General features: G+C 36.1%; 1 protein-coding gene and 1 pseudogene across 1 annotated transcript in view; both read left to right on the forward strand.

The window, feature by feature from the left end:
• LOC144437904 (uncharacterized) overlaps positions 1-21,719 on the forward strand; it is a 40,639-nt gene extending 18,920 nt beyond the window's left edge. Inside the window, exons 2-10 of the mRNA XM_078126936.1 lie at positions 11,696-11,875; positions 12,422-12,658; positions 13,088-13,230; positions 13,525-13,858; positions 15,007-17,015; positions 18,041-18,139; positions 18,838-18,978; positions 19,241-19,339; positions 19,962-21,719. Of these exons, the coding sequence (XP_077983062.1) occupies positions 11,839-11,875; positions 12,422-12,658; positions 13,088-13,230; positions 13,525-13,858; positions 15,007-17,015; positions 18,041-18,139; positions 18,838-18,978; positions 19,241-19,339; positions 19,962-20,141 (3,279 nt within the window). The 5' untranslated portion in view covers positions 11,696-11,838 and the 3' untranslated portion in view covers positions 20,142-21,719. The remainder of the gene's footprint in view (positions 1-11,695; positions 11,876-12,421; positions 12,659-13,087; positions 13,231-13,524; positions 13,859-15,006; positions 17,016-18,040; positions 18,140-18,837; positions 18,979-19,240; positions 19,340-19,961) is intronic.
• Positions 21,720-23,484: 1,765 nt separating this feature from the next.
• On the forward strand, positions 23,485-26,594 carry LOC144437905 (glycoprotein-N-acetylgalactosamine 3-beta-galactosyltransferase 1 pseudogene; annotated as a pseudogene).
• Positions 26,595-26,776: the final 182 nt, after the last annotated feature.

The raw sequence follows: 26,776 nt of genomic DNA on the forward strand, positions 1-26,776 counted from the left end.
TCAGGCACCCAAAAACAGAGAGGGGAAAGCTGGTAAAATTACATACAAATGTAGATTATCATGCCTTCTGTTGTACGGTAATATTTGTAGGGAAACTCAGTAACAAAGGGAGTGAAATCTGGTAAAATTTGCATAATACTATCTGTATTGTAATTTGGTTGGGAACCATGGTAAAACATCTGAGATTTTATGTACATTAGCTTTAAAATATATCAGGCTTCAAAAATATTTTATCAAATAATATAATGTGTGGTTATAATAAAATGTGTGGTATTAGCATTTATATACCAATCTCTTTTATTCAAATGTCTATTTTTGGCTATTGTCGTCATCTGTTGTTCGGTTCACAAATAAAATGCACTATATAAATTCGGAGTGGTGACCTTATAGTGCATGTGATGGTAGTCAGCAATGTCATGCCATCAATGTCAGGGAGTGAGTCAGTCTGTCTGTAATATCATTAACCACATACACATGTAGGAATTTTCCATACTCATGTTCTAGGAATAACCATGATGGATAGTTTTTCAAGGGAGGCTATCTTTGAAACTGTACTTGGTGTGAATTTTAAGTGATAACACAATTATTCAGGAAGCCTTTGAAAACTGTACCGACTGTTGCATACAGTTATTTTGAGTTTAGCTATTACAAACACAGTTGGAATTTAAGCCCATTATGTATTGCAGCCATTTCATAATCATAGCAAGATTGTGGAATGTACAAATTACAGAAGGCAATTTTTTTTTACAGCAAAGAAGATGAAATGAATGTTATCCTAAAAATTTAAAATGATAAAAATAATCAGTTCACTATTTTCAATCCGAAAAATGACAATTTTTTGAAAAGGGAAATAATTTTCGACAATTTTTTTTAATGTGTGCATACATCCACCAAATGACATCGTAAAAAAATGCATTTTTTTAGAACACAAATACGAATGCACCTGATCCCTACCCACCCAACAATAAAACGATGAAAATGATCAAATTTACTACTTTGAATCTGACCAATAAAAAACCATTGAAAGAAATCATGATTTTACCCCCCAAAAAATAAGCCTGTGTACGTACACCAAATATCACATACACCAAACGTCACTGGGCTGTGTATAGATTCTAGGAAACGTCTGTCAATAAATTGGATTTTTAGTCACATACACCAAACGTCACATACACCAAACGTCACTGCACTATGTATAGATTCTAAGAAACGTCGTGTCAATAAATTGGATTTTTAGTCCACCATTATATAATTCTTTTAATATAATGTTGATGGCTGACTGCCTTAATATAGTAATAATACTCAAAATGGACAAATCAAGCATCTATATCAAAATTAGCTAATAATTTATTGCTGTTAATATATACACAAAAGGAAGTCATAAATTATAGAGCCAGTACTTGCATACGTTTGCCATTTCAATTTTCAGTATTATGTGGGATCATCCAAAATAAAAATCTGGGAATTAGGCATGGTAAAGAGATAGAGTTGCAGTCAGAGTGAGTTCATGCGTATGGTGTTTGTCGTACTTTATACGGTTTTAAGAGTAAATGTGCATAAATGTTTCAGTGACCCTTGACCTCCAGATGGCCGATTTATCTGCCTAGTTTTGTTCAGCTAAGTTTACATATATTAAAAAACACATATCACTCAACCAATAGTGTATGTTTCTCGTGTTTGACGATGTTATTATACAATTTTACTGTTTGACATTTTTCCCCAAGATTTTTGATCGTTCAATACATACAAGAAAATCAGGTAAATTTACTTTCTTGCATGTTTCAACAATTTTTATTTTTATTTTGATGCACTATTTTTAAATAACATGTTTACTTTTTATGAGATTCTACTAAAAATCGTTCTGGAGAATCCATTCAAAATATGTAGGGACTGTTACCCATCAAACCCTGCAGCCACATTTTGTAAAACCATGAAGTATGTGTAATGTGATGACAGTGCTGAGTGGTAAAAAAATTCTATACTGCAAGTTGGACATGTTAAAACTTCTCTGTTTGCATTTTGCAATATATGCACCCTAGCAATGGCATCAGTGTGGTAGAATCTCAATTGTGTGAACAATCAGAAAATTTATTTTTAAACTATCTCTTCAACCATCTGTGTCGATGAATACAAATTGGCTTATAAATTTTGAACTAATTTTCTTTTTTTTTTACAGTTATTTTAACCACTATGAGAATCAGGTTGTCAAATTTTTAGTCTTTCTTGATAGTCAGATTCAGGAACATTACCGAGGGTTATGTCATTGCTAAATTTCTCCAATTAGGAAAATGTCAGATCTACTGAATTTGGAACATTATAGAGGATAACTGACCATTTTTATTTACAAAGTCAGAAAAATTCTTCAGATGCGAATTTTGACAGTTTCAGTTTCATCGCAATGATCACCAGTACACCCCTTAAGTAGAAATCTTGTCATTCGTTACTATTGAACCTATGTGTCCATGAGCATTCATTCATGATCATTTCATAACCAAATTACAATATCTGGGAAAGGGTCAAATCTTCTAGGACATGGCATATGTTTGGTTAACTCTTACATGTAATCAGTAGCATTGCCAGACAACCTTGTGGTATTACAAAACATAGTCTATTTTTAGACAGGCTAATAGTAATGTTGTGATACTATCCAGTTAGTACTCAGCTGTGGTTCTCAGTGATGATTATATAGTTGTTTGTATTTTGCCATTACATGTAAACCTTGAAAGGAAAGCAAGGAAATATGTGATAAAATGTGTGTGTATATGTGTGTGTATGTGGGGAATCTCTCTTTCTCTTTCTGTCTTTCTCTCTGGTATGTATGAGTATGTGTGCATGTTTATGCAGTATGCAAATCATTGAAATGTATACATGTATGTACATATCTGTGTGTACATGTATGTGTGTGTGTGTCTGTGTGTGTGTGTGTGTGTGTGTATGTAACCTGTTAGATTGAGGCTAGGAGTAGGAGGTACAACAGCTAACAAGTAACACAACAGTGCAGTGAGCAGGTGTGTGTGTGTTAAAATGTTTACTACAATAATAACCACACTGAAAAGCCAATATTTATGGGCACTTTGTCCATGTACATGTACACACAATGATCAGTAACATTATCTTTATTCCAATACACTACTGCTAGTCAAACTTGTACAAGGAAAGCACACAATCAGTTTTCCCAAAACCAGCTGTACTGTTTTAACATTTTCATGTTTGGAATACTGAAATGGCTGTAGTCATGGTTTGAATTGTGCCTATGGACAGGAATGCAAGCGATCCAGGAAATGATAGAAACCTGCTGTTGTCTCTGATGATATAATTATATGTAACATACATCATTCAAAGTGACTATCTATCTCTCATGTAACATGCAAATTGAATTCTCTAGTTTTTGCATAATGAGATTGAAGGCTAATATGAGAAAATTCAGTATTTTAGTCTTGTGTTGTATATCTGACGTGAATGTAAATTTCTTGTTGGATAGCAAACACGATAAATTGGGTGCCTTTTTTTTGACATTTTTATATTCATGTTTTAGTGCAATATATTAGTATTGATTGATTCAACATCCCCCCCCCCCCACACACACACACATACATGTAATTATTAATTATTAAGATTAATTATTAATTAAGAATAGTGCTAGTACGTTTTATGGATTATGCAAGTTGAAATAATACATGTAGTAAACCAGAACTAATTATATATGATTACCCTCTGTTTTGAATTCATTTCTGTGAATCTTGAAATTCCACTGAAGATTAGATTTTTCCTTATTTTGCTGAAAAATAAAAACGTGACTAAACTTGAAATAAACTTGAAAATAAATAGTGACTAAAACATTTAATTTACATAAACACAGTCACTCCAAGCTCAGAAATTCATAAAATTTAGTCTTTTGGAACTAGTGGAAGGCTGTAAAATGATCAAATTTTCTAGTTATGAAAATATCTACATGTACAAGGTTTACAGTCATTTGTAGGCAGATTCTAAGAAACTCTTCAAAAATTCCTCGCAATCATAAACCAAAATATTTTCTTTATTTGCTATTTTTAGTAGCCACATTTTACAAATTTTTATGTGGTAATGCTGATAAAATGATAAGATAAAATACTGTCGACCAAAAATGTTCTGTTGATGTTAGAATTTTCTGGCGAAAAGAAAATTACAGAAATATGGAATCATGTTTTGTGACTACAATGTATATTTGACATTAGTGCATTGTACTAGAATTAATAATGCATGTAATGTGACAAAATTTGTTTCCAGGATATTATGAGACTAAAAGATAAGTCGCCGTGTCATGTTCATTCCTATCAGACATCTTGTATGCTGGCTGATAGCTTGGCATGAATGTCTGCATCCTACAGACTAAGAATTAAGATATTGTGTGATTAAAAATTTGCAGAATTTCCTACATTGTAATACAGAAAATATTCAAGGATTTAGCATCGGATATATTTTTGTACTCATGGGAAAATATCAAAGTTTACAGTGTAAGTTATCTGTAGGTGGGCTTGATTTATTGAGCTTTCTTTGTTTCAATATATAATTTATATCTGACTTACTGGCCTTTTCATCTTTGCCTTTTTACGTCTTTCTTTCTTTTTTTTGAGGGAGGTGGGGGGAGGGAAGGGGGGTCGTTCAACTCAGAACTATAGTATTTGTTTGGCACAACAAAGAAGTCCCGCATATACAAAATACATGTGTTGACTTTTTGCGATATTTTGTATAATTTATTCATTGTAACTGTCTTTGTTTCAGTACATATATTATGATATACTGCCTACTTTATCTATGCCCATCTTGTGTTTGCTTTAGCTGTAGTGTTTGTCTGGTAGGACAGAGATGTTCAGCAAATACCAAAAAAAAAAAAAAAAAACGTCATATGCTTGCTTGTGATAATTTGTATAGGGAACAGTTGTATGTACATTTAACAAGTATAGTGACCTGAATAGAAATGACCCCAGCTCTTTTGTTGACATGTACTTGTCGTACTTCTTCCTAATTGTCTAATCTTTCCTGTATTCAACGAAAGGGAATAGCACTAATGTAATTTGGATGTATTCTGACAAGACCTTTGTGGTCCAAGAATTTTACAGCTGACTGAAGAGAACTTCTTGTGTTGAAGTGATAATGTAATTATCTGCATATAACCAAATTTTACGTGGTGAAGAATTGAGAGATAAGAGGCATGTTTTATATGTACAGTACATGTTATTATTGTACTACGGTTTGGCTTGAAACATGGAAACAGAGTTTTTACTTGAGTTTAAAGAACCATGGTAATGGAGGAATCAGGTCAAATTTGCATTGAATTACATAATCATGTACTGTAATTTGGGTGGAGAACCCTTATAAAGTAAAATAGCGAGGGAGCTAACAGATTATATCTAAATATACATACCACCATTAACCAAAATTCACTACTGTATAAGTGTAAGTGTTTGAAATGATACTGGTGTAGAGGCGGAGAAAACATGGGAAAGATTTACCAGCATACTCTAAAAACAGAATAATTCGGAGTCAATTAGGTTTGACATTTTATTTTATCGATCCACTAATGCACGTATAGAGCCCAAAATATGGTTATTTCATTTTTCATCTTTCCCAGCATCATACAGTTAGTACCATATATGTATTATACAGGATACAATGGGTATTGATGAAGTGTTTATGGTGTTGTATGGTGCAGGGAAAGTATATCGTGCCATCAATACAACCTAATTTATATCTACATAAAGTCGACACTGAAGGGATATCTACAGCTTAATGGAGACTCAGATTGAGTGCAGACATGTTGCCATGGCGACACGTTCTATTGAAATTAAGTACCACCTGATATATTCAATTTTTTCTCCCCCTCAGGTAGCAAGAATTTTATTGAGTTTGCAACGGGGGTGAAATAGTGTCTGAAAAGCAGTGTGTATAGTACATGATTACATAAATATGAATAACTGAATATTATATAAATATTTTCAGGCTTTGAGTAATTTTATCATTTTGTTGGCATCTAGCGCTGAAACTAGTGATAAATCAAAAAAAATCTTTCACTGTAATTTCGGTGACCAATTTAATGAAACTCAAATATTAATTGGTGTTTTGATAATGATATGTGAATTGTGATGAATATTGTCTAGGAAAGTGTGATGAATATTGTCTAGGAAAGTGTGGTGTACATTGTAATTTTGAATGAAATATTCTAGACAGTTTTTGAAAAAAATGAATGTATATTATCTGAACTAGACAATTTATATAATGTACATGAAAGAATCTAACATGAATTAGATATTTAAAGCTGCGCTATCTGCATTGTCGCAAACCACGACCGTTTTACGGTATCGTTCTTAACGAGCCGGTCCCTATTTCGAAGTGTAGTGGTAGAAATAATAACTGGTTTGCGAGAATGTGCTATCTGCAACTGGAAACATTTTTGTAACTGTTTTGGTAGTTATACCAAATTGTCATATTGTACAGTATTGAATCTCCTGTGAGTAAACATGGTATGTGGTATGCTATGCTTTAATAAATCAAACTAAATTGATGTTTGGGTCTGCACCTGAAAATCAACAATCATGATTTCTACTTATGGATGAAATCAACCTTTAATTAACAAATAAAATGTCTCATTATTGGTATTTACAGTGAATATATTGTTGGTTGTCTGATCAAAGAATATAATATTCCAGTTATAGCTAGTGTAGTTAATGACAACAAAATGATTTGAATGTGAAAGATGACATGCATTGGGGTGGGGGTGGGGGTGGGGGTGGGGATGGTGATGGTTTACATGTGTATCCTGGCAAATTCAAATTACAAGGACAAAGACTACATAAATTCCAAAACTAGGGGGTCAAAAGTCTATGTATTTCAGCCAAAAAGTAAGTAAGGGTTAAATGTACATTTTGCAAAAAAAAATAAGAGCCAAGAGTCTGACCCTCAGAAAAATATGGCTACATTTCGGAAAAAATTACAAAGTTGGCAACTTTGAAACTATGTTGTCCAAAATATGGGGTGCAAGGTCGATGTATGTTCAAAGATGGGGTCAAAATTGTACATAATATCAAGGGTCAAGAGTCTGCACAAGTTGAAAAAGTGGGGTCAAAACTATGGTACATATTTATATACCCTTACTGTGTTAGTACTTCCTCCGGGGAATGTGGCAAGTGTGACCCCAGGGAATGTGGCAAGTACAACCAGAATATTGCTGTTCTTGCCATATCGTTATTGTTGTAGAAATACTGAAGATTATAACAATTTGATTGAGCTAGCAATAAAAGACCAAACGCTGGATTTATACATCATGTATGGTTGACCGTACTGCAGTTGATGGACTAGCCAGTTATTTGAATGTGAAATTTTACAATACTAACTACATGTATTAATATTGATTGGAAAGTAAACTTAACTGCCAAAGTCGCTTAAGCTCAGCCGTCACTTTATAAATAAAACTTTGGCTACAACATTCATGTGGTACAGAGGTGAAAATAAGCAAGTGCAACTGTCAGCTAAGACAGACAGAATTAGTAGGAAAGGCAAGGCAGACAGAATTAGTAGGAAAGGTCAGTAAGTCTGTCTGTCATCAACACTTGTACTATAACTCTGTCTAAATACATACACCTACACATATATTATATATCATGTAATATGCTACGTACTGCTGCGTACAAGGCTAAAACCTATGGTCAGTACTGACATTTCATTTCCTGAGAGAAAGGCAGTATGGGTTCTACCTTTACAAGTTAACTTATTTTCTTCAAGGGAATACACTACAAAATATTTCCTCAAGGGAATACATTGTACATCACAAAATTTCCTCGCAAGGTTTTAATCTACTATACAGTCATTTTTTTGAAGGAGCGTAGAACCTCATCGGCACCAGATCAGCTCTTGTTATAAATTGATAAATCTTAGGATATGAACTCATCAAATGTTTGTACAAAGTGCATGTACCCGTAATCTAGATATGTTATCTTTCAGACAAATCATCTCTTTTACTCTCTCCTTTTAAGAATTCAGTCGCCAAGCATTGTATATTCTCAAAGTACATTTACCTTCAACTTAGGCCTAACAAAAAAAAATTGTGTGGTTCCGATTACGCTCAATTTTAGAATAGGTGGGGTAGGTAGATTTTTTTATTTTATTTCTTTTATTATATATTTTTTTCATATGTGAGTGTAGTTCAGGTAGTTATGTTTTCCGTTGATTTTCTGCATGGTCTCTGTGTTATTGGTTTCTTCTCATCAGATGTACAGCCATGACAGATTGTTTTATATTGCCTTTTTAACTTGATGTCAGTTTTCGCATCCACTCTTTCTTGCGAGACTTCACAATTTTTTGTGATTTTTTTTCCTTCTCAAATACGTATATAAAAAATTAGGGTTGGCAATGAAAAACTAGGTGGGGTTGGGTAACTGGAAACAAACAATTTTTTTTTCAGGCCTATAAACTAGTGTTTGCAATAGGATACTCTGATGTTTTAAAAGATAACTCCAGGGTAGAATGGAAGATTTTTCATTGTTGTTTCTGCGTATGTAACCACTGCTACTTAGTATGCATAGAAGATGAATCTCTCAGACTAGCTCCAGGGATGTACTTTCTCAAACATGTATAAGTCAATGTTTCTAGTTTTGTCTTACCTTCTTGTAGTTTTGGTACATCTGAAATGAAGTTTAGTATTGTGATAGTGTGGATAGGCAAGTGAATAAACACTAATTAAAATTAACATATATGCCTAGCAACAAGACTACACTCATAACAACAGATAGGCAAGTGAATAAACACTAATTAAAATGAACATATATGCCTAGCAACAAGACTACATCCATAACAACAGATAGGCAAGTGAGTAAACACCAATTAAAATGAACACATATGCCTAGCAACAAGACTACACTCATAACAACAGCCAAATAATGGTTATATTTCAAAGATAACAGGGATGAATAGCAAGGTTGATACATAAATATTCTAAAAAGGAACATGTCTAGCAACAAGACCACACCCATAGCAACAGTGAAATTGTATATATTGCATAGGTAACAACAGGGATGGTTAGACAAAGAGATAAGCATTAAAAAAATTATTGTGTATTTGCCTAGCAACATGACCATGCCCATAGCAACAACCAGTAGTATAATCTCATGCCAAAATAGCAACATAAATGAGTATGAATCAACTTGCCAAGACAGAATACATCCTACTAATTAAGCCCTCTTAAAACAATCAGATTTTACCCAAACAGTACAGTTAGAATACTATGCCATTGGTGCTAATTTTCCTTTATTTAAATGTCAAAGGTCACTGAGAAAAATATATAGTGAATGATTGGAGGCCAATGAATATTCAGCATCTAAATTAGTATTATCAATATCATACATGTTGACCACACCACCACAACTATCTTCATGATATTGAAGAGGCATTTGATATTAACTGAGGTCCTATTTTTGGCCGAAGTCAGTGTTTGAAATTCACATACCTAAACATGTACTATATCTTGTTTCACAGCAAGTATGGGAAGTAATATGGTATTATTCCTGTCCTTGAAAATCAAGTTATTACAAACGTGTCGAGCTATATGACTCATCTTTCGTATAAAGACTCTATCAGTATTTTTTTTGAGCAAATGTGAGTCTCTACACAGCGTGATAGAGGGGTTAAATATGCATACATATGTGAAGGCTCAGTCCGCCATATCTTTGGAATATTATGGTAACTAAACAATTATGTCATAATATATCTGACTAACTGCTAGTTACTACACATGATTCAACATGTTTTAGTAGTTGGAATAATGTAAGGACATAGGCCTACATGAAACAAAGTAATCTCCAAAGACCATAAGGTAACTTAACAAAAATTGTGACAAAAAACCCATAAAGTTTCAGACTGTCCCTTTAACAAAGTATCCACCATTGGCCATAAAGTTACAGACTGTGTCCCTTTAAACAAAAGTAACTACCAAAGACCATAAAGTGACAGACTGTGTGTCCCTTTAAACAAAAGTATTCACCAATGACCATAAAGTGACAGACTGTGTCCCTTTAACTACCAAAGACCATAAAGTTACAGACTGTGCCCCTATCAAAATTAATTCTTATTTTTCAATAGGGATAAAACAGAAGTTTGTTGTTGGCACATGTCCCTTGAAAACTTACTTATGATCATAGAGAAAAGAGATTATTGGGTGTGGTAAGAAGTGTCCTGTTGCACTATCAGCCAGCGCTTCTAGGGCTGAATGACCTGACGTATCTTGCAGCCCCAAAATAAATGTATTATCATGTGTAATGCATGTATGTACAGCTACACAGTCACACACACTGTAGAAGGCTAATGATGACATATGACTTGACTTGTCTAGTGCTATCCTAAATCAAATTTTAAGATCTCTCTTTTTCGATACCACGTTGGCATTCAGACCTACATTGTAGACTAGACCTACATGTAGAGTGTCAGTACAGAATTTGATATGTTTGATGTGTGTCACTCGTTATCAGTGACACCATATGCATGTTTTTGTAACTACACACACAAGTTCACAGTGTACATGTTTATAATGTTGATTCAATATATTCCAAGGCAGATAACATGAAGTCAGTATGTACATGTTTATGTCAATTCACTCAGTATGCTGTAGGATATACAACATAACATGTAGGTCATTCATTACAGGGCTGTGTGTAACAAATCTGTCCCAAAAGATATTCCATTTCAGTTACAGTCATTGTCGCCTCAAAATGCAGTTGATGATTCTCTCGCATTCTGAATATTTAAGTGATAGAAATCAAACAAGGAGAATCTGTATTGATACTGTACATGTAGGGCCAAATCAAATCAATCATTTGCAATCTAGACTCATACCCTCTAGGGATTCTCTCTCTCTGATAGACCCAGTGTGTATCTATAGATTTATACACTGGGGGGTTCTCCTTTTCTCTAATAGACTCGGTGTCTATTAACCCGAAATTACTATTATAATGAACGTGACTTCATCATATCACCAAGATTGAATTCTGTAATTGGATACATGTCGCAGAATAACAAAACAAATTGATGTACATGGAGCTTTCATGTATTTGCCATGGAACTGTCCTGTCAGCATGCCTTATTAGGAGTACACGACCTGATGTATATGTTGACAACAATGAAGGCTGTAGACTGAAACTTTTGTTTAGGGAGATTTGAATATGGTAGACGGATGATGGACATTAGAGTATGCTGATTAGCTTGGCATGAACGTTGTATTTTGCAGACTGTAGAATGACTTATCTCTTACACATTGATGGTTCTGTGTATGCTGACTTGATGTCCATGTGTAAACAGACAAAGTAATAAATACATGTAAATTGTCCAGAATGTTTCATTTAGGTTAACACATTGTACATGTGATGTACATAGGTCAAACTAGTACTAGTATGGGTTCAGTAGACCCACGTCAACGTATGTCAAACTAGTACTAGTATAGTAGTACAAGTTCAGTAGACCCAGGTCAACATAGGTCAAAGTATTACTATCACAGGTTCAGTATACCCAGGTCAACTTAGGTCAGACTAGTACTAGTATGGGTTCAGTAGACCCAGGTCAACCTAGGTCAAACTAGAACCAATCAAATTACAGCCTAGAGGCATACTTATTGCTCAATGCAAGTAAAGTCAAGTGTACATGTTTTAACAAATTTTTTGCTTGTATCTTGCAGAGAGAAAGTCTGTGAAACATTCAGCCAAGAAAAAGAAGCCTTCATCCCGTCCAACCAGTCCACCAGTTCCTTCAAGTACAACACCATCAAGAGGAGGTGCTAGTGGTCGACCTATACCATTGTCAGAGAGACAACAATTAGCAATGTTAATGCAGATGACAAGTGGGGAACATTCCCCAGGTAAGTATTGACATAGACATGTGTAATGAATAGCGCCCTCTAGTGAGGAAATACAGCAGTGACCTAAACTACTCCAGTATATATGTTTATAAAAACAAGCAGTGAACACTGTACCCTAGTGGGAATTTAAATAGACCTTTGTAATGAATAGCGCCATCTAGTGAGGAAATACAAAGTGACCTTAATTGATCCTTCATCTTGCAGAATGACACAAAATTTGAAATTACAGAGGTTGAAATAGATCAATTTGTTATGCATATTGATATAGTGTAAGTTTAACAAGGATTCCCCACCAACATTATTGTACAGGGTAAGGAAATCTGTACAAATTTTTATCAGATTTCCTTCTTCTTTTACCGTGGTTCCCCGCCAAAATTACTGTACTAAGTATGAAAATCTATGCAAGTTTTAATAGTTTCCTCCCTCTGCAAATATGGTGCCCAAACCCTAGCAAAAAACATTGACTTTAGGCTAGATCAAAAACAAACACAAATAAACATGTGTGTCATGTCCCACAATCATTAGATCATTCTGTTCTATTTTCAGAGTCAGCAACAAAACAACAAACGTCGCCGCCGACTCCCGCCATGACGTCAACAGCTGTGCGTACAAGGCCAGTGACACCAACTAGCAGCATCACATCAAGTACTGGTAAAAGCCGTGTATGCAAACGAAATGAAAAGGGAGAGACACTATTACACACCGCGGCAATCAAGGGGGATGTACAGAGCACAAAGTTATTGATTCGGCAGGGAGCTGACGTTAACTGCCAGGATTTTGCTGGTAAGTGTGAACTTTATTCCATTGTGATATACTTGTTCAGGGGCACGCTGGGTTTGTATATTTTTTTGGAATACTTTTTGGCTGCATATTGAAAGTTACTTGCAGATTTCTACTTCCTGAATTATTCTAAATAAATATAACTCGCCATCGGCAGAACTGAAAGCTGGGTATTCAGACGTTATATCTAAACAGTGTGGTGACATAATTTAATATGCAAACTAAAAGGGCAAAGCAACCCTTATCAAATGCAAAGTTACCAAACCCCTTTTAAGTTTTATTTCCCTCTCTTTTTCTTTCCTTTCCAATCTTTTCCACTCTATCCCCCATCTTTCCTGACAATCATACGTTTCATCTGGACTCTTTTGTCATAAACCTAATTAACGATTGGAATACCAAGTCACTGTTTAACCTTGCATTTGTTGTTTGCAGGTTGGACGCCTCTGCATGAGGCTTGTAACCATGGTTTCTATGAAGTTGCTAAGCAACTATTGAAGGCAGGAGCTAATGTCAACATCCAGGGTTTGAATGATGTGACACCGTTACATGACGCAGCAGTGAACGGACATACTAAGGTACTGATGTCTTCTTTTTCTTTTTCTTTTTTCCTTTTTTTTTTCTGTGTTAACTTTATACTTTGAGAGACCATGTGTTGGCCACCCTACTAACATCTTAAAACTTTGAAGAATTCAAGTAAATAAGCAAATTTGTATGTCAAGATGATCAGAGTTAAAAATAGATAAAATAACGTTTTGTCTGTTTAAAGTACAAAATTTTTAATGATATGGAGTGTATAAACAGTGATTTGTGGAACGAAAGCATTATACTGATTTTGTGATGTTTTATTTTGTGTGTTTTCTTCTGTCAAGGTTGTTGAGTTGCTTTTAAAACATGGAGCTGACCCGTTACAACAAAATCATCGTGGCCAGACTCCGATGAACATCGCCAGATCCTCAGAAATCATCCAACTGCTGAAAAATGAAATCATTTACTCGAGTAGTGATATGTCAACTCCCGAAGCAAGGTCCCCTACATCACCAGAAAGTAGCTCTACAGAGGCTGATATTAACCTAGATACAGAGGAAGACACCAACCAAGATACGGAAGAGGATGGTAACCATCCTTCATCCGATGGTAACCAAGATATAAGTCTGCGTATTGGAGGAGATATGAATTTTGAAAGAGAAGATAACAGGATTGCAGGTAAAGTGAAGAGTTCATGCTAACAATAACCTTCCTTCTTTAATAGGATATAGGTTATAAGCCATAAACCTTAACTTGACTGGCGCCCTCTATGTTAACTTTATCCAACAGTAAAGGTAAATCAGCCACGACCATAACTTGACTGGCGCCTTCTATATTAACTTTATCTGAGTGCAAAGGTCATAAGCCATAAACTTCACTTGAAAGTCACCTCAACAGTAGCTTCACTTTAGGAAAAAGTTTGTAAGCCATAAACTTCACTTGACTGGCGCCCTCTATGTTAGTGTAATCTGAGTGCAAAGGTCATAAGCCATGAACTTCACTTGAAAGTCACCTCAACAGTAGCTTCACTTTAAGAAAAACTTTGTAAGCCATAAACTTGATTTGACTGGCGCCCTCTATGTTAGTGTAATCTGAGTGAAATGTCATAATAGTGGTTTAATCGACACCTAGATGTATGCTAGATTTTCATACGGCATATTCCTGACCCAGCTGGTTTCCTTTATTTCAATTCATGTGTGTGGGTGCATGGCTTTAATCATCTCTCATTAATTTAGCATGACTAAATTTCACATTTGTTTTAGCCTTGACAAAATGAAATCCATTGGGCTTGAATCTGATCTCTTTACCCAATTTATATAGCTCAATGTAGTCTGAATGGTTTCTAACTAAACCACGAGTGCAGGTGTAAATGGTAACGAATGCTGTATAGGATCTAGACTAAGCTCAATGAGGAGCCAAGATGAAATTTTCAAATTCAACTAAATCCACCTACACAGTCATTAACAACATGTCTTTGTTAATCAATCACAGAATTTTGACAAATGATAAGTCCGTGTTTATTGGGGGCAGTTTTGTAATGTCTAATTATGGTATATTTGTCAGCTCAGGATGTACTTATATACATAGTTTATGTCGTTCTAACAGTTGAAGGTTTACTCATTTGCATGATTTCTCGTTGAGCTACACAAGGTTAGAAATGGCTATATACCACATTGGTATCTAGACTACGACTTCTTATAATTTGATGGAGTAATATTCATTTCAGAGTGATTAATATAATAGTGAAGTAACATAAGTGTATTCTGTAAACCGAATTTTAAATATTAGATCCCCAGTAAATTTATGTCGTAATGTTGTTCTTGTAGATTCTGCCACCAAGTTCACTGCCACAGGGAGTTCAAACATGGAACAGCCATTCCGACTGCATGATTTAGACTCAAGGCAAAGAAATCCAAATCAAGGAAAAATGTCACCACTACATGATGGTAACCAGATTGACATTATACAACATCACAATATAGACATGAATTTTTCCTCTCCGTCGTCCACACAGAGTTCAAGTTCTGAACCTGGGCTTTTTGATCCTCATCTCACACTTACATCACATCTTAGGCCAGAGATGAATACAAGGCAGGACGCTATAATGTTGGACAGTGTGAAACTTTCAGAGAATGCTGCCCCAAGACAAGAAGATAGTTCAACAGACAGCGACTCCAGCGATTCAAGTGACACGGAAAGTACAAAAAGTGATAACGCAGATCATGGATGTTTGTCATCATCAGATTCATCGAGTTCCTCGGAATCAGACTCCTGCAAAGTGGGGAACACCAATAAAGTTTTACAAGAGGGGCAGGGAAAAGGGGAGGAAAGGACCGATAAGATAGACACCTCCCCGCCAAAAGATAGAAACATCTTTTCAACCATTCAACAGTCCCTCAGCCCTGGCAAGGCCTCAGTAGGGAAGAATGTGTCGACTACTTATAGTATAAAGCCACAAAGTTCAAAAGAAGGTCATGGTCACCAAGATCGAACTATTCCCAAAATAACCATAAGACTACCTCAGCTTTCCCCCAAGAGAGACAATGATAGAAAACGTCCAAAGGACGAAGACCCCGACAGACCCAAAGAAACTGGAAGGCGTCAGTCTCCTGTTGGACACCCATCGTCTAACCAAGATAGGACATATGAAAAACATAGTGAACTTGATAAAAAGATTCAAACTAGGGAATCATCTCGGCAAACTAAAACGGATGACAAAAACGACTCCCAATCGCGGAGTGTGATTGTGACGTCATCGCATTCTACAAGTAGTAGTGTAGATGATGCAAGTGAAATCAAAACGTTGCTTTTAAAACCGAGAGAAACTGGACGGATTAAGGAAGCAAACAGTCCTGCCACATCGACAAGTAGTGAATCTAGTAACACAAGTAGTAGTAGTAGTAGACGTCGATATTCTAACAAGGTTGATATAGATCACTCTTTAGTTAGTAGTAGTAGCAGTAATTCTGGAAAAATTATGACCAGGTCTGCAACCCTTGAAGGGGTTACCACCAGATCATCAGGAAGGAACTCGCCTAAAGTGGCACCTGAAAGTTCCACAAACTCAGAGAAAGGGGACAGAACAGATCGGTTTTCCTCTAAGGAGATGTCCCCAGCTAGGTCAGGTAAAGGCTCCCCACAGACAGTATCAGGGAAATCATCTCCTAAGGTAGTAACAGATACGGTGAGCACGGCGGCTGGTCGTATGTCACCGAGTAGGTCTTCAGATAACACTACACAGCAGCAGCAAACTGTTAGCAAACTAATGATAAGAGTTGGATCAGGGGAGAATGGCGATCAGAAAAATAGTCAGAGTGGGAAATTATCCCCAAAGGGGGCAGGTGAAACGGGAACAACAGCAAAACCTGAGGTCACTGAGGAAAGACCCCAAAGGGTCACAAGGACGTTAAGATCAAACTCACAAGCACAGGCACAGGCAAATAACACAAACAATGAGAACTGCAACCAGGAGAAAGAAAAAGAGCCGACTATAAATGTGCCGTTAACGAGGAGTCGGCGGAACCAAACAGAATCACAGCAGGCTCCATCAGAACCTAATCCTGTTGAGTCTCATCCGAGAAAACGAAAAATGGCAAGGCATCGAGAGCCTCCTGCTGAGCTTCCTGTTATAGAACCTCCTGTTAGGCAACCTGCCGAGCAACGAACAAACTCATTTGAAATGTATTTGAATATTAGGCAAAATGTTGCTCAGAGGCATAAAAATATGTGTCCAGTGAGAAGTAAACCACCTCAGGGATTTTTGGAATATCTGACTTACAGAAAGAGCTATATGTTACAGAACAGTGAGGCTCAAAAGAGGAATGCTGTACCTAAAGTAAGTAGATATGTCATGGTTATATTGTAAAACACTTCTCAATTTTTAATTTCCTACTCCATTTCAATCTTCCTACAGAAATGGTAATTTTTTGGCATTAATGAAAGTTCTGCACTGCAAGTACACTCCATAACAGTTAACACCCAAGGAAAAGTATTCCACTATGTGCTACCCTTGTTTATAGCAGTCATATCAAGTGTACAATAACACTGTTTCAATTGCCTAGTATTTCATTTCAGTGTAGTCAGTTAGTAAACTACGTTGCCAGTTAACAAAAAGCCAACTGATGAAAGTGGATGATGGCATCACAAATGTGATTACATACAGCTTTCTTTTGAGATCTAGAGGATGTTTTTAAGTGTCTGTGTTTAGTTGCTTACAGGATTAGGGATTGATCATGAAATAAACCTGTATTCCTCTGGAGAATGATAATAGATTTAGCGCCCTCACAGACAGCATTTATACAGGATAGATCATGTAACAAACACCATATAATTTATAAACCCTTTAGTGTGATACCAATAACAGATTTAACTGGTACTACAACTTCACATGTAAAATTGATATGGTATAATTAGATATTATTCCCCTAATATTTTTTCATTCAGTCAAGGAAAATACAAGTGACCTAAGGGGCCCATGTCACTGTGAGTCGATAGACAAGTAGTGACAACCCTTAGGTCATGAGTATTTTCCAGCTGAATGAAGAAAAATATTGGGGAATAACAATTATACCAGCACCAGTAATATCAAAGAAAAACTTGGGAAAGCAATGATAATTTTGAACGTTTTGACTGACTTGTGTTTCGAACACAGCAGAATCAGTGATGTAGACCATTGTTGCCATGACATAGACATGCGTTTGTGTTGTCGTGACGTAGAACAACCAGTGTATATGATCCATATTTTTGTGTTCTAAATGACTTGTGCATAAATGTACATAATGAGAATCTGCTATCATCAAGAGGACATCTGAAAGGATTGTACATATTAAGTGAAATATTGACGTGGTTGTTCTTTTTTAGGCCTGTGCACCAGAGACTTTAGTACAACCTCTAAAGGAGTTATTTAATGAACAAGAAGTACCACGAGTCAAACTTAGAATGAGACATTGCATTGAGAGGGTGAGTAACACATATTTAACCCCGCCCCCCCTCCACCCACTATGTATGTCCAACACCTGGCAGCACAAGAAACAACCAACAAAATGGGTGTAGACAAACTTCATGAGTTTGAAAACTTAAACAAATGAATAATTAAGAAACAGAACTATAGTCGATTTTCCGGTTCCAAGATCCATTGTGCGACAGGACGTTGCTTATGTTGTTATGTTTAATTTGTTTTGTCTTTATTGTGTTTTAAATAACATTTTCATCAGGAAATGATGGAAAGACATGTTGACCTCTTTGATTATGAGTGATTTTTATAGAACAAAGACTAAATGCCATCAATGACAGTGATTTTACAAGTGAATCCAGGGTATGGTCAGGTGACAACCATCCTGAGTAGCACTTGCAAACCCCTCAGTACGTACACAATGTATGGCATTGTATGGAGAGACGCACAATGCATCTTGGAACTGTCAACAGGTCTAATGCAGTTGTCCAAGAATGTTATCAAAATTTACCATGGAACATTGGAATGTCTGATTTTCTCAGAGCTAAATGATTCTGACCCATAATTCTAGCCAAAATGGGATGTTGATTAGCGCCCCTAGTGGTCAAATTATACAATCTTTTGTCTTTAGGATAATTGGAATATGACAGATTAGAGATACCGGTACTTCCTGTCACCTGAAGTCTTAATTGTTGTTTTCTTTCAGGAAAAACTAATGATGTCAGCAGAGCAAGAAATCATGCGTGTACATGGCAATGCTGCAAGGGCAATGGCCAATCAGAGTGTACCGTTCAGTGTGTGTAGTATTTTACGAGATCAAGAAATCTACAATATGCCAGAACAACAGGTAATTTACTTTCAACTGGTAAATTAATTACGTGATACTAATTATGCAAAGTAAGAACTCATTTTCAAAATAATCAAAAAAGCAACTTTTATGTTACTTAGGTACTATTATTACAATTCATCATATCCCATAAGTTCAGTTTTTTTGACATAGTGGTACAGCTCCTTAAAGAACTACCTATTTTTGCCATTTTAGAATCTTTTTTTTAACCTTACATGAAATTTTTCAGACATTTTAATCTTGTTATCTTTTGTATCCATAGCAACCAGAGGAAGATGGCAAAAGTATACGACAAAGATTCAATGGACGTCAGTTTCTGTCCTGGTTAAGGGATGTAGATGATAAATATGAGAAAATCAAGGTATTGTCCAGCAAAGATAGTTTCACACTGTCTGTCTGATTATATTTAAAGGTGGAATGAACCTCACGGACCAATTTCACTAAAGATCATATTTGAAGTTCTTGAACCCCTCCAAACTTTGCCGAATGAAAGCTTGTTCCTGATACTTTTGAAATAATAAAATAATTTTGGGGCTTCAGCCACTTGTTTTTGTGAAAATCGACAATCTTTTACTTTCCAAGTATTTTGGCAGCCATATTGGATTGAAAAGATACTATATATAAAGGCACATTATCAACTTGATGTTTCTCTGAAATTGCAAGTAATTGTAGGTGATGTAAAATGATGAAATGGCTCTTCAGAACCCATAGTTTATGAAAATAACCTTAGTTCTGGGAGTGGCATTCCCATAAAATGTCGCGGAAGTCCATATTGTGCTATCAACTGTTCTAACAGTGTCAGAAAATATGTGGTGGGCTGACCTCTTGCCATATCTCTGTTTAAAACAACCAGAAAAACTTATCACTACTTCATTGTTCCTTTGGTGACAGGATATGGTATTTATGAAATAGGATGAAAACAAAATTGTACAAATTTATTGCAGTTTTGATCGTGACTTTTCTTCTTCTCTTTTTTTACAAAGGAAACCCTTGTTCAGAGGCATGCACATGAAATCGCATCATTATACGCAGTTCAGAAGATGGAGTGGGAATGCAGACTGAATGAACTGCACATGTACGATGCCAAAAAACCACCATTGATAAGTACAGAACACGTCCCAGTTGTAGAACTCAACAAAGACTTTGATTTACTACCTGCATGACAATTAGTGTCAACTGCTAGGGCTGTGTGATGAAAAAGGCTGACCTAGGGAGTCTGCTCCAGATTGAGGCTTACTTGCAGAATCACGTGACTCAAGTGTTTACTAATCAAAATGTGTGTACTATAAAGTATAACTTCTCCAAGCCTTGTTTTGTGTTACACCATATCATATTTTTCTCGACTGGTATCCAGTTACTATTGTATATTTAAATTTCAAATTTCTCTCCTTGTGATTACATCCTGTATCATTCATTCCTGTGATTAATTCTTTTTATTTTGTTTTGGTTTTGTGAGTGAAAGTGCATTGTTACTTTTTGAATGGATAACACTTTTTTTCATGATGTGAAGCAAAAAAAAATGTATTTCAATCGATACATTTGCTTTGTAAGCCTCAATTTGGAGACTTCCTGTCGGCCATATTGGAAAATTTGGAGACTTCCTGTCTGTCGGCCATATTGGAATATTTGCAGACTTCCTGTCAGCCGTTTTGAAGTACTTTTCTTGTGATGTGGAAGCCAGTTGGCTTGTCTTACTAACATGTGAATGATGCAAGTTTTGAAAAGTCTGTATAGCATGCCATATGTAACCATCTTGAGTTTGCAGTTTATGAGTAGTACATGTAGACAAGTTGAAATGGCCAGAAAAGCTTATAGAGATTGTGTATGATATAAAGTCGTGTAAAAATCTTTTTTTAAAAGTACCTATTTTAGTCGTCACTGACTACACTGAAATGTCACCATTACAGTCCTAGATTGATTGGAGGGCGTCCAAATCCAAATATTGAATCTTTCACCTTGAGATATGTGTACATAGTAGTCCTATGATATCAGACGTATTTCCTAGCCACCAGGGTAGCTTCAAAAAATGATAGAGTACAGTGATACAAATTTCTTTTTTCTTCACGTAGGGGTAGTTCAACTCAGTATCTTTTTAAAACAGTGTGAAGTATCCAAAAAGGATGACATTCGAAAGAAAAAGGGTCTTAGAACATTGTTATTAATGTGAAAACTGTTTTTTGTTTTCCTGAAGAGAAAGCCAAAGACATAATCTTTATTGTTCCCAGTCCTTGTCCCTTTTAATCTTTTCATGATAAATTTTATACTTCGTGTTTAGTATCCTGTGATGTATTTTATCTTGAATAACCATTCGTTATCTAAACTTGTATTTTAACCCAAACTGTAAATAGTTGTCGAAAGAGAAACCTAATCCAGTTTCAATTTACTAAATATTACAGTTGAATGTATTTTGTTCTTTAATTTATATGGTCTATAGTTGACACAGAGGCGTTGAAAAAAACACACACAAGGTATTAATTTCTCATATTACAAGACTTGATCTTCATCATGTTTCTGATTAACTCATTTAGTTATTGCAAAACAGTGACCAAGATTTTTTGATGTCAGTCAGTCAGTCAGTCAGTGTTATTATATCGTGTTTGTTGTTTACTAGATGGCAATAATTTTGTGGATTTTTTTTTCTGTTTGCTTGTACATGTTGGCGTAATTGCCAAGCTGTTTGTTTATTTGTCCCATAGGTTCATTGTTACAGACACCGGCAGTGTTGTAGAATAAATGTCATACGATCATTACCAAATGCTGTTTGTCTGAAATCAGTTACTTTACTCTTCACAGTACTTTTCCCACCCTGATATTTGCTCCTTTACTCTGTTTTTACCCATAAATACCCCCCTCTCTCGCCATCCTGTAACCCAATGATAGACCATATTCTGTTGCAGCTCAAAAGAAGGAGACACTTGAGGGCGCTGTGGCTTTCACAATACAGTCAGCACCGTGATGTTTCCTCCATTTTACTGAGTTTTCACTCATGACCGCCCTGTAACCCCAATAGACTATATTGAGGATAGCCCAGATTAACGAAAATGAGAGCTCAGATGTATGACATCACATATGACACATACAAAATACATTGCATACAGTTTTGAGAGTTCCAAAAAATTGCATCAACCTGAACAGTTCAGCATTTAGAATGTTTAGTGTACACGTACACAGTGGCCAAACTATAAAATCTTCTGTTAGCCCCCCTTCCCCCCCCCCCACTGGCACCGCCCAGAGGGGGCTTATAATTTGGGTTCTGTCCGTCTGTCTGTACATGTGTTCACCCTCATATGTCTGGCATGCACCAACTGATTTCAAGCAAAGCTGGGACAAAGATAACATACTATGTGAGGCATATGTACATCAATACATTACAACAAATCAAAAATGGCCAAATGGCAGCTGTATTTGTTAAATTGGAGGTATAATTTGTAGTGACTCCATTCAAGTGCCTACACCCATATCAAATATGAGTTTTCTTTTAAGACCTTGATCTTTTACCCTGAAAGTCTTCAAGTTCGAATAACAAATTTGGGTTATTTTCATAACTTTTTTAATCAAACATTTCAAGTGATGCTGATATTTTAATCAGGACTTGGGTTTGACTATGTGAGGCATGTGCACCTGACTTAATTTCACGACCTTGACCTGTATAGCAAAATGGCAGCCATATTTGTGATTTTTGCCTGTTATCTCCAAAAGTTTCATACATATGGACACTAAAATATTTCTTTTTACACCAAATCAAGAGTTTGAATGTCTATACACCAAAGGTAAGCTTTCTTTATATCTTGATGTTTGACTTTGATCTCCATACTAGTTAGTGATGATCTCCCAGAAGACAAGAGATAAAGCAAACTGTTTGTAAGTGATCTCTTGCCATTTATAAGATTATGGGCGTTTTAATTTAAAGAAGAGAAGAATGGACAAAGTGTCTCAGTAAAGAGAGAATTACATAGAGCTGAAAGAGAGAAAAGTCATATCACTGCAAAACTCAATGAGGCAATTGATTAATATCACACAAAATAAGTTACATTGCACCACAAAAATTGATCATTCAATCATTCAACCAAATAATTAATAAATCGATCGATCGATCAATTACATGCCCGCCGGCCCCTGTGCAGAAATATGTGCGAGAATGATATACTACCGATAGTATTTTATGTGCTTGATAGAGGTCAGATGAATAGGTGAGTGAAGAATACAAATATGACCCAACAAACAAATGAACATCGCGCAATGGCTTCCTAAAAGCCATATGTGGTTCTAGACCCGGTTCTAGACTAGATCTAGACTATGAACTGACCAAAAAATTCCATTTCTTGAGGTAAAATGACTTCATCGAATGCCCCGACTTCTAAAAAGACAGTTATTGCCGCTATCTTGCTCGGCCTGCCTGTCTTTATAATGGTGGTGTTCGTCTACAGCGGATATCATAGAACGATCGATGTTAAACAATGGCTGTCGAACAGTCCGACGATAAATTCTTCGTCGTCCATAGATAAAATGTCGGCCGAAGGAAAGCAGAAACTAGTCAAGGTATTTTCCCTGCCTATGGGGACAGGTAAGTTTTCAACAAGGAAACACTATGTATACTTCGACATGTTTTATTCTCAATCTAAAATACTACTTGGGAAATGTAAACATACCTCGAGGATTATATATTTCCCGCCAAATTTGCATCGTCTGCCATCCAAACAAAACACAATGTATAAAATATGAAAACAACGTTTTCCGATGAGTATGTTCCGTTTCTTTTACAATGTAATTGTTTTAGTAAAAATGAAACTAAATGAAATGGAATTTTGAATATAGGAGTGCCACAGGTAAAATATGTCAACAACGGCGTATTCATATAGTTGTTCCTGTTACTGATTAAACCAAGGAACCTTGAGTAGGTTGACCCTTGAAATAGTTCCAAACGACAAATGAACAAAGTGGTGACACTGTTTCGCGATACACGTCGCCATATCTAACTATACGAACTATATGTACACCAGTTTCCTAACACATGTATTTAAGCTTACTTCCGCCTATTTTATTCGATTAGAAAATAAAAGTCTGACAGACTGTTGATTAAATCACAAACAGCACGTTCATAATAAATACATGGACTAGTCACCAGGCATCAAATCTCAACATGACCGCGACAAATAAGTCATGGTAACCTCGGAATGTATGTATGTGTCTCCAGGTTTTGTCAAAACAACTTTGTTTTTACAATGGCTAAAGGTATGAAATTAAATGTCGCACGATAGAAACACCATTCATGATCCCTTACCACCACCCCCCCCCAAAAAAAACACGTTTTGCAATATAAGATACGTAAAGTGACTACCAGTGTAGAAATATGAAATAAAGTGGATGAATAAGAAAATAATTATATGTATGTAGGTAGGTAGGTAGGTAGGTAGGTAGGTAGGTAGGTAGGTAGGTAGATGTATTGATGGGTGTTAGGCGGGCGGGAGGACGGACAGATATATACTAGATAGACAGACAGACACACAGATTAGATATATAGACTGGTATAGATAGATGGATAGATAGATAGATAGATAGATAGATAGATAGATAGATAGATAGATATACAGACCGACAGATAAATAAATAGAGGGATAGATCATTCAATGTGTTCATCATACCGACGTTTTGTTCAGCAATGACAACATCTTTAGACAAAGATTACGTACTATAGGAGATGTATATATTAGAAAACCTGGGCTTTGCTCCGTGTCACACTTTGAACCTCTCAGACAATGTCGTATGTTCCCTAATGCCAAAATGAAATTATTATTTCTAATATTTCTCTCCACAGGTAATTTTACACAAGACACGGATGAGCTACATTTGAATGGAACCACCAATATCACTGCGACCACAGTAAAAACACCTACAATAACAATGTCCCCATACTGTCAAGCCCTCCTTGCTGAAGACTCACAATCTCACGAAGACAGTAAAGGCTTTTCAAATATAGAAGCTTCATCTGCCACTGAACTTGCCCAAAAAGTTAAAATTCTGACCTGGATTGTAACCAGTCCACTTTACTCAGGGAAGCGACTACCGTATGTCAGAGACACGTGGGGTGGAAGGGCTGATAAGATAATTTACTTTAGTTCTTTTGAAGACAAAGATTTTCCTATCATCAAACTTGACGTCCCAGAAGGACATTCATTTCTATGGGGTAAAACCAAAGCTGCTTTTCAATATGTATATGATAACCATTTCGATGAATATGATTGGTTCGTTAAGGCTGATGACGACACGTATCTTATAATAGAAAATCTACGATTTTTACTGTCACAATTTGATCCAACTAAACCTGTTTTCCTCGGGCACACTCTTTTCAATGGTGCCTTGAATACGACTTTCGCCAGTGGTGGCGCGGGGTACGCGTTGAGCAAAGCAGCTCTGAAAAGATTTATCGAATGTGGAATTCCAAATCCATATATGTGCTGTAAAGATAACGTTGGACGAGAAGATCTGGAGTTAGCTAGATGTCTAAAGAAATTGGGCGTTAAGCAACTAGATTCAAGGGATCCCCTAGGAAGACAACGATTTATGCCCTTTGACCCTGCAATTTACATGACGGGCAAGGTGGCACCCTGGTACTATGGCGCTGCAGCTCATCCATATAAAGAAGTAAGCTATTATATTGTCTACGGCTTTCATCCATATAAGGAAGTAGGTGAAACAATGTCTGCCACTTTCGTTCATATAAGGAAGTTAGTGAATATACTGTCAGTTACTTTCATCCATACAAGGAAGTAATTCATTCATGTAAAGAAGTAAATGAATACATTGTCTGCTACTTTCATCCATATACGGAAGTTGGTGAATAAATTGTCAGTGACTTTATCCATATAAGGCAGTTGGTGAATAAATTGCCAGCGACTTTCATCCATATAAGGAAGTCAGTAATTTCATTGTCTGATTTCACCCATGTAAGGAAGTAAGTGTACACGTTATCTGGGACTTTCATTCATATAGGAATTTAAAGTCAATTCATTGTCTGCGAATAAGGAAGGAAGTTATTGAATACATTGTCTTCAACTTTCATTCATTTAAGAAAGTAAGTAATTTCCTTGCCTGCGCGATTTCCACCCATACGAGGAAGCAAGTGAATTCGCGCTCCTTGACTTTCATCCATATGAGGAAGTACATAAGTTTATACATTACCACACTTGAATCCCTGCTTTTTGTAGAGTGTCTGCATTTTGTAAATATAGTTTGTGTAGAAACGTACACATCTAAGATAAATTTATCTCCCTCGGCTTTATGACAGTACAAAATATCTTGTTGAAAAGAGGTACAAGTACATACATGACACAGCAGAATTACCATTCTGAAAATACAGCCATAATATATTCATTCACTATTAGTACGGTCAAACTCCGCTATACAGTTTCTGATGGTATTACACATTGTAAACTTTTCTGCGCTGCATATAAACTCACCAACATCTTTCATTATTCTTACTTTTCCAGGGTAAGGGATGTTGTTCCGACTATGCAATAAGTTTTCACTACGTCAAGCCAGAAATCATGCAAGTCCTGGACTACCTTATATATGATCTACGGGTGTACCTTGTAACCGGCGACGGCTCGTTTACGTGATGACTCACACCACTAAATAGTCTATTTAGTGGTCTGAGGTGACGAGTACAATTCATTTATAGTATTACCATGACGCCATCATTTTTCCATCCCGAGCAGTGAACCTTCCCCTTATTTGTTTATTAGTATATATGTAGCGTTGCCTCCTCAGTTCTCTTGCCATCACTTTCTTCTCTCTCTCT

The sequence above is a fragment of the Glandiceps talaboti genome, chromosome 7, assembly GCF_964340395.1.
Source record: "Glandiceps talaboti chromosome 7, keGlaTala1.1, whole genome shotgun sequence".
Classification (NCBI taxonomy): Eukaryota; Metazoa; Hemichordata; class Enteropneusta; family Spengelidae; genus Glandiceps; species Glandiceps talaboti.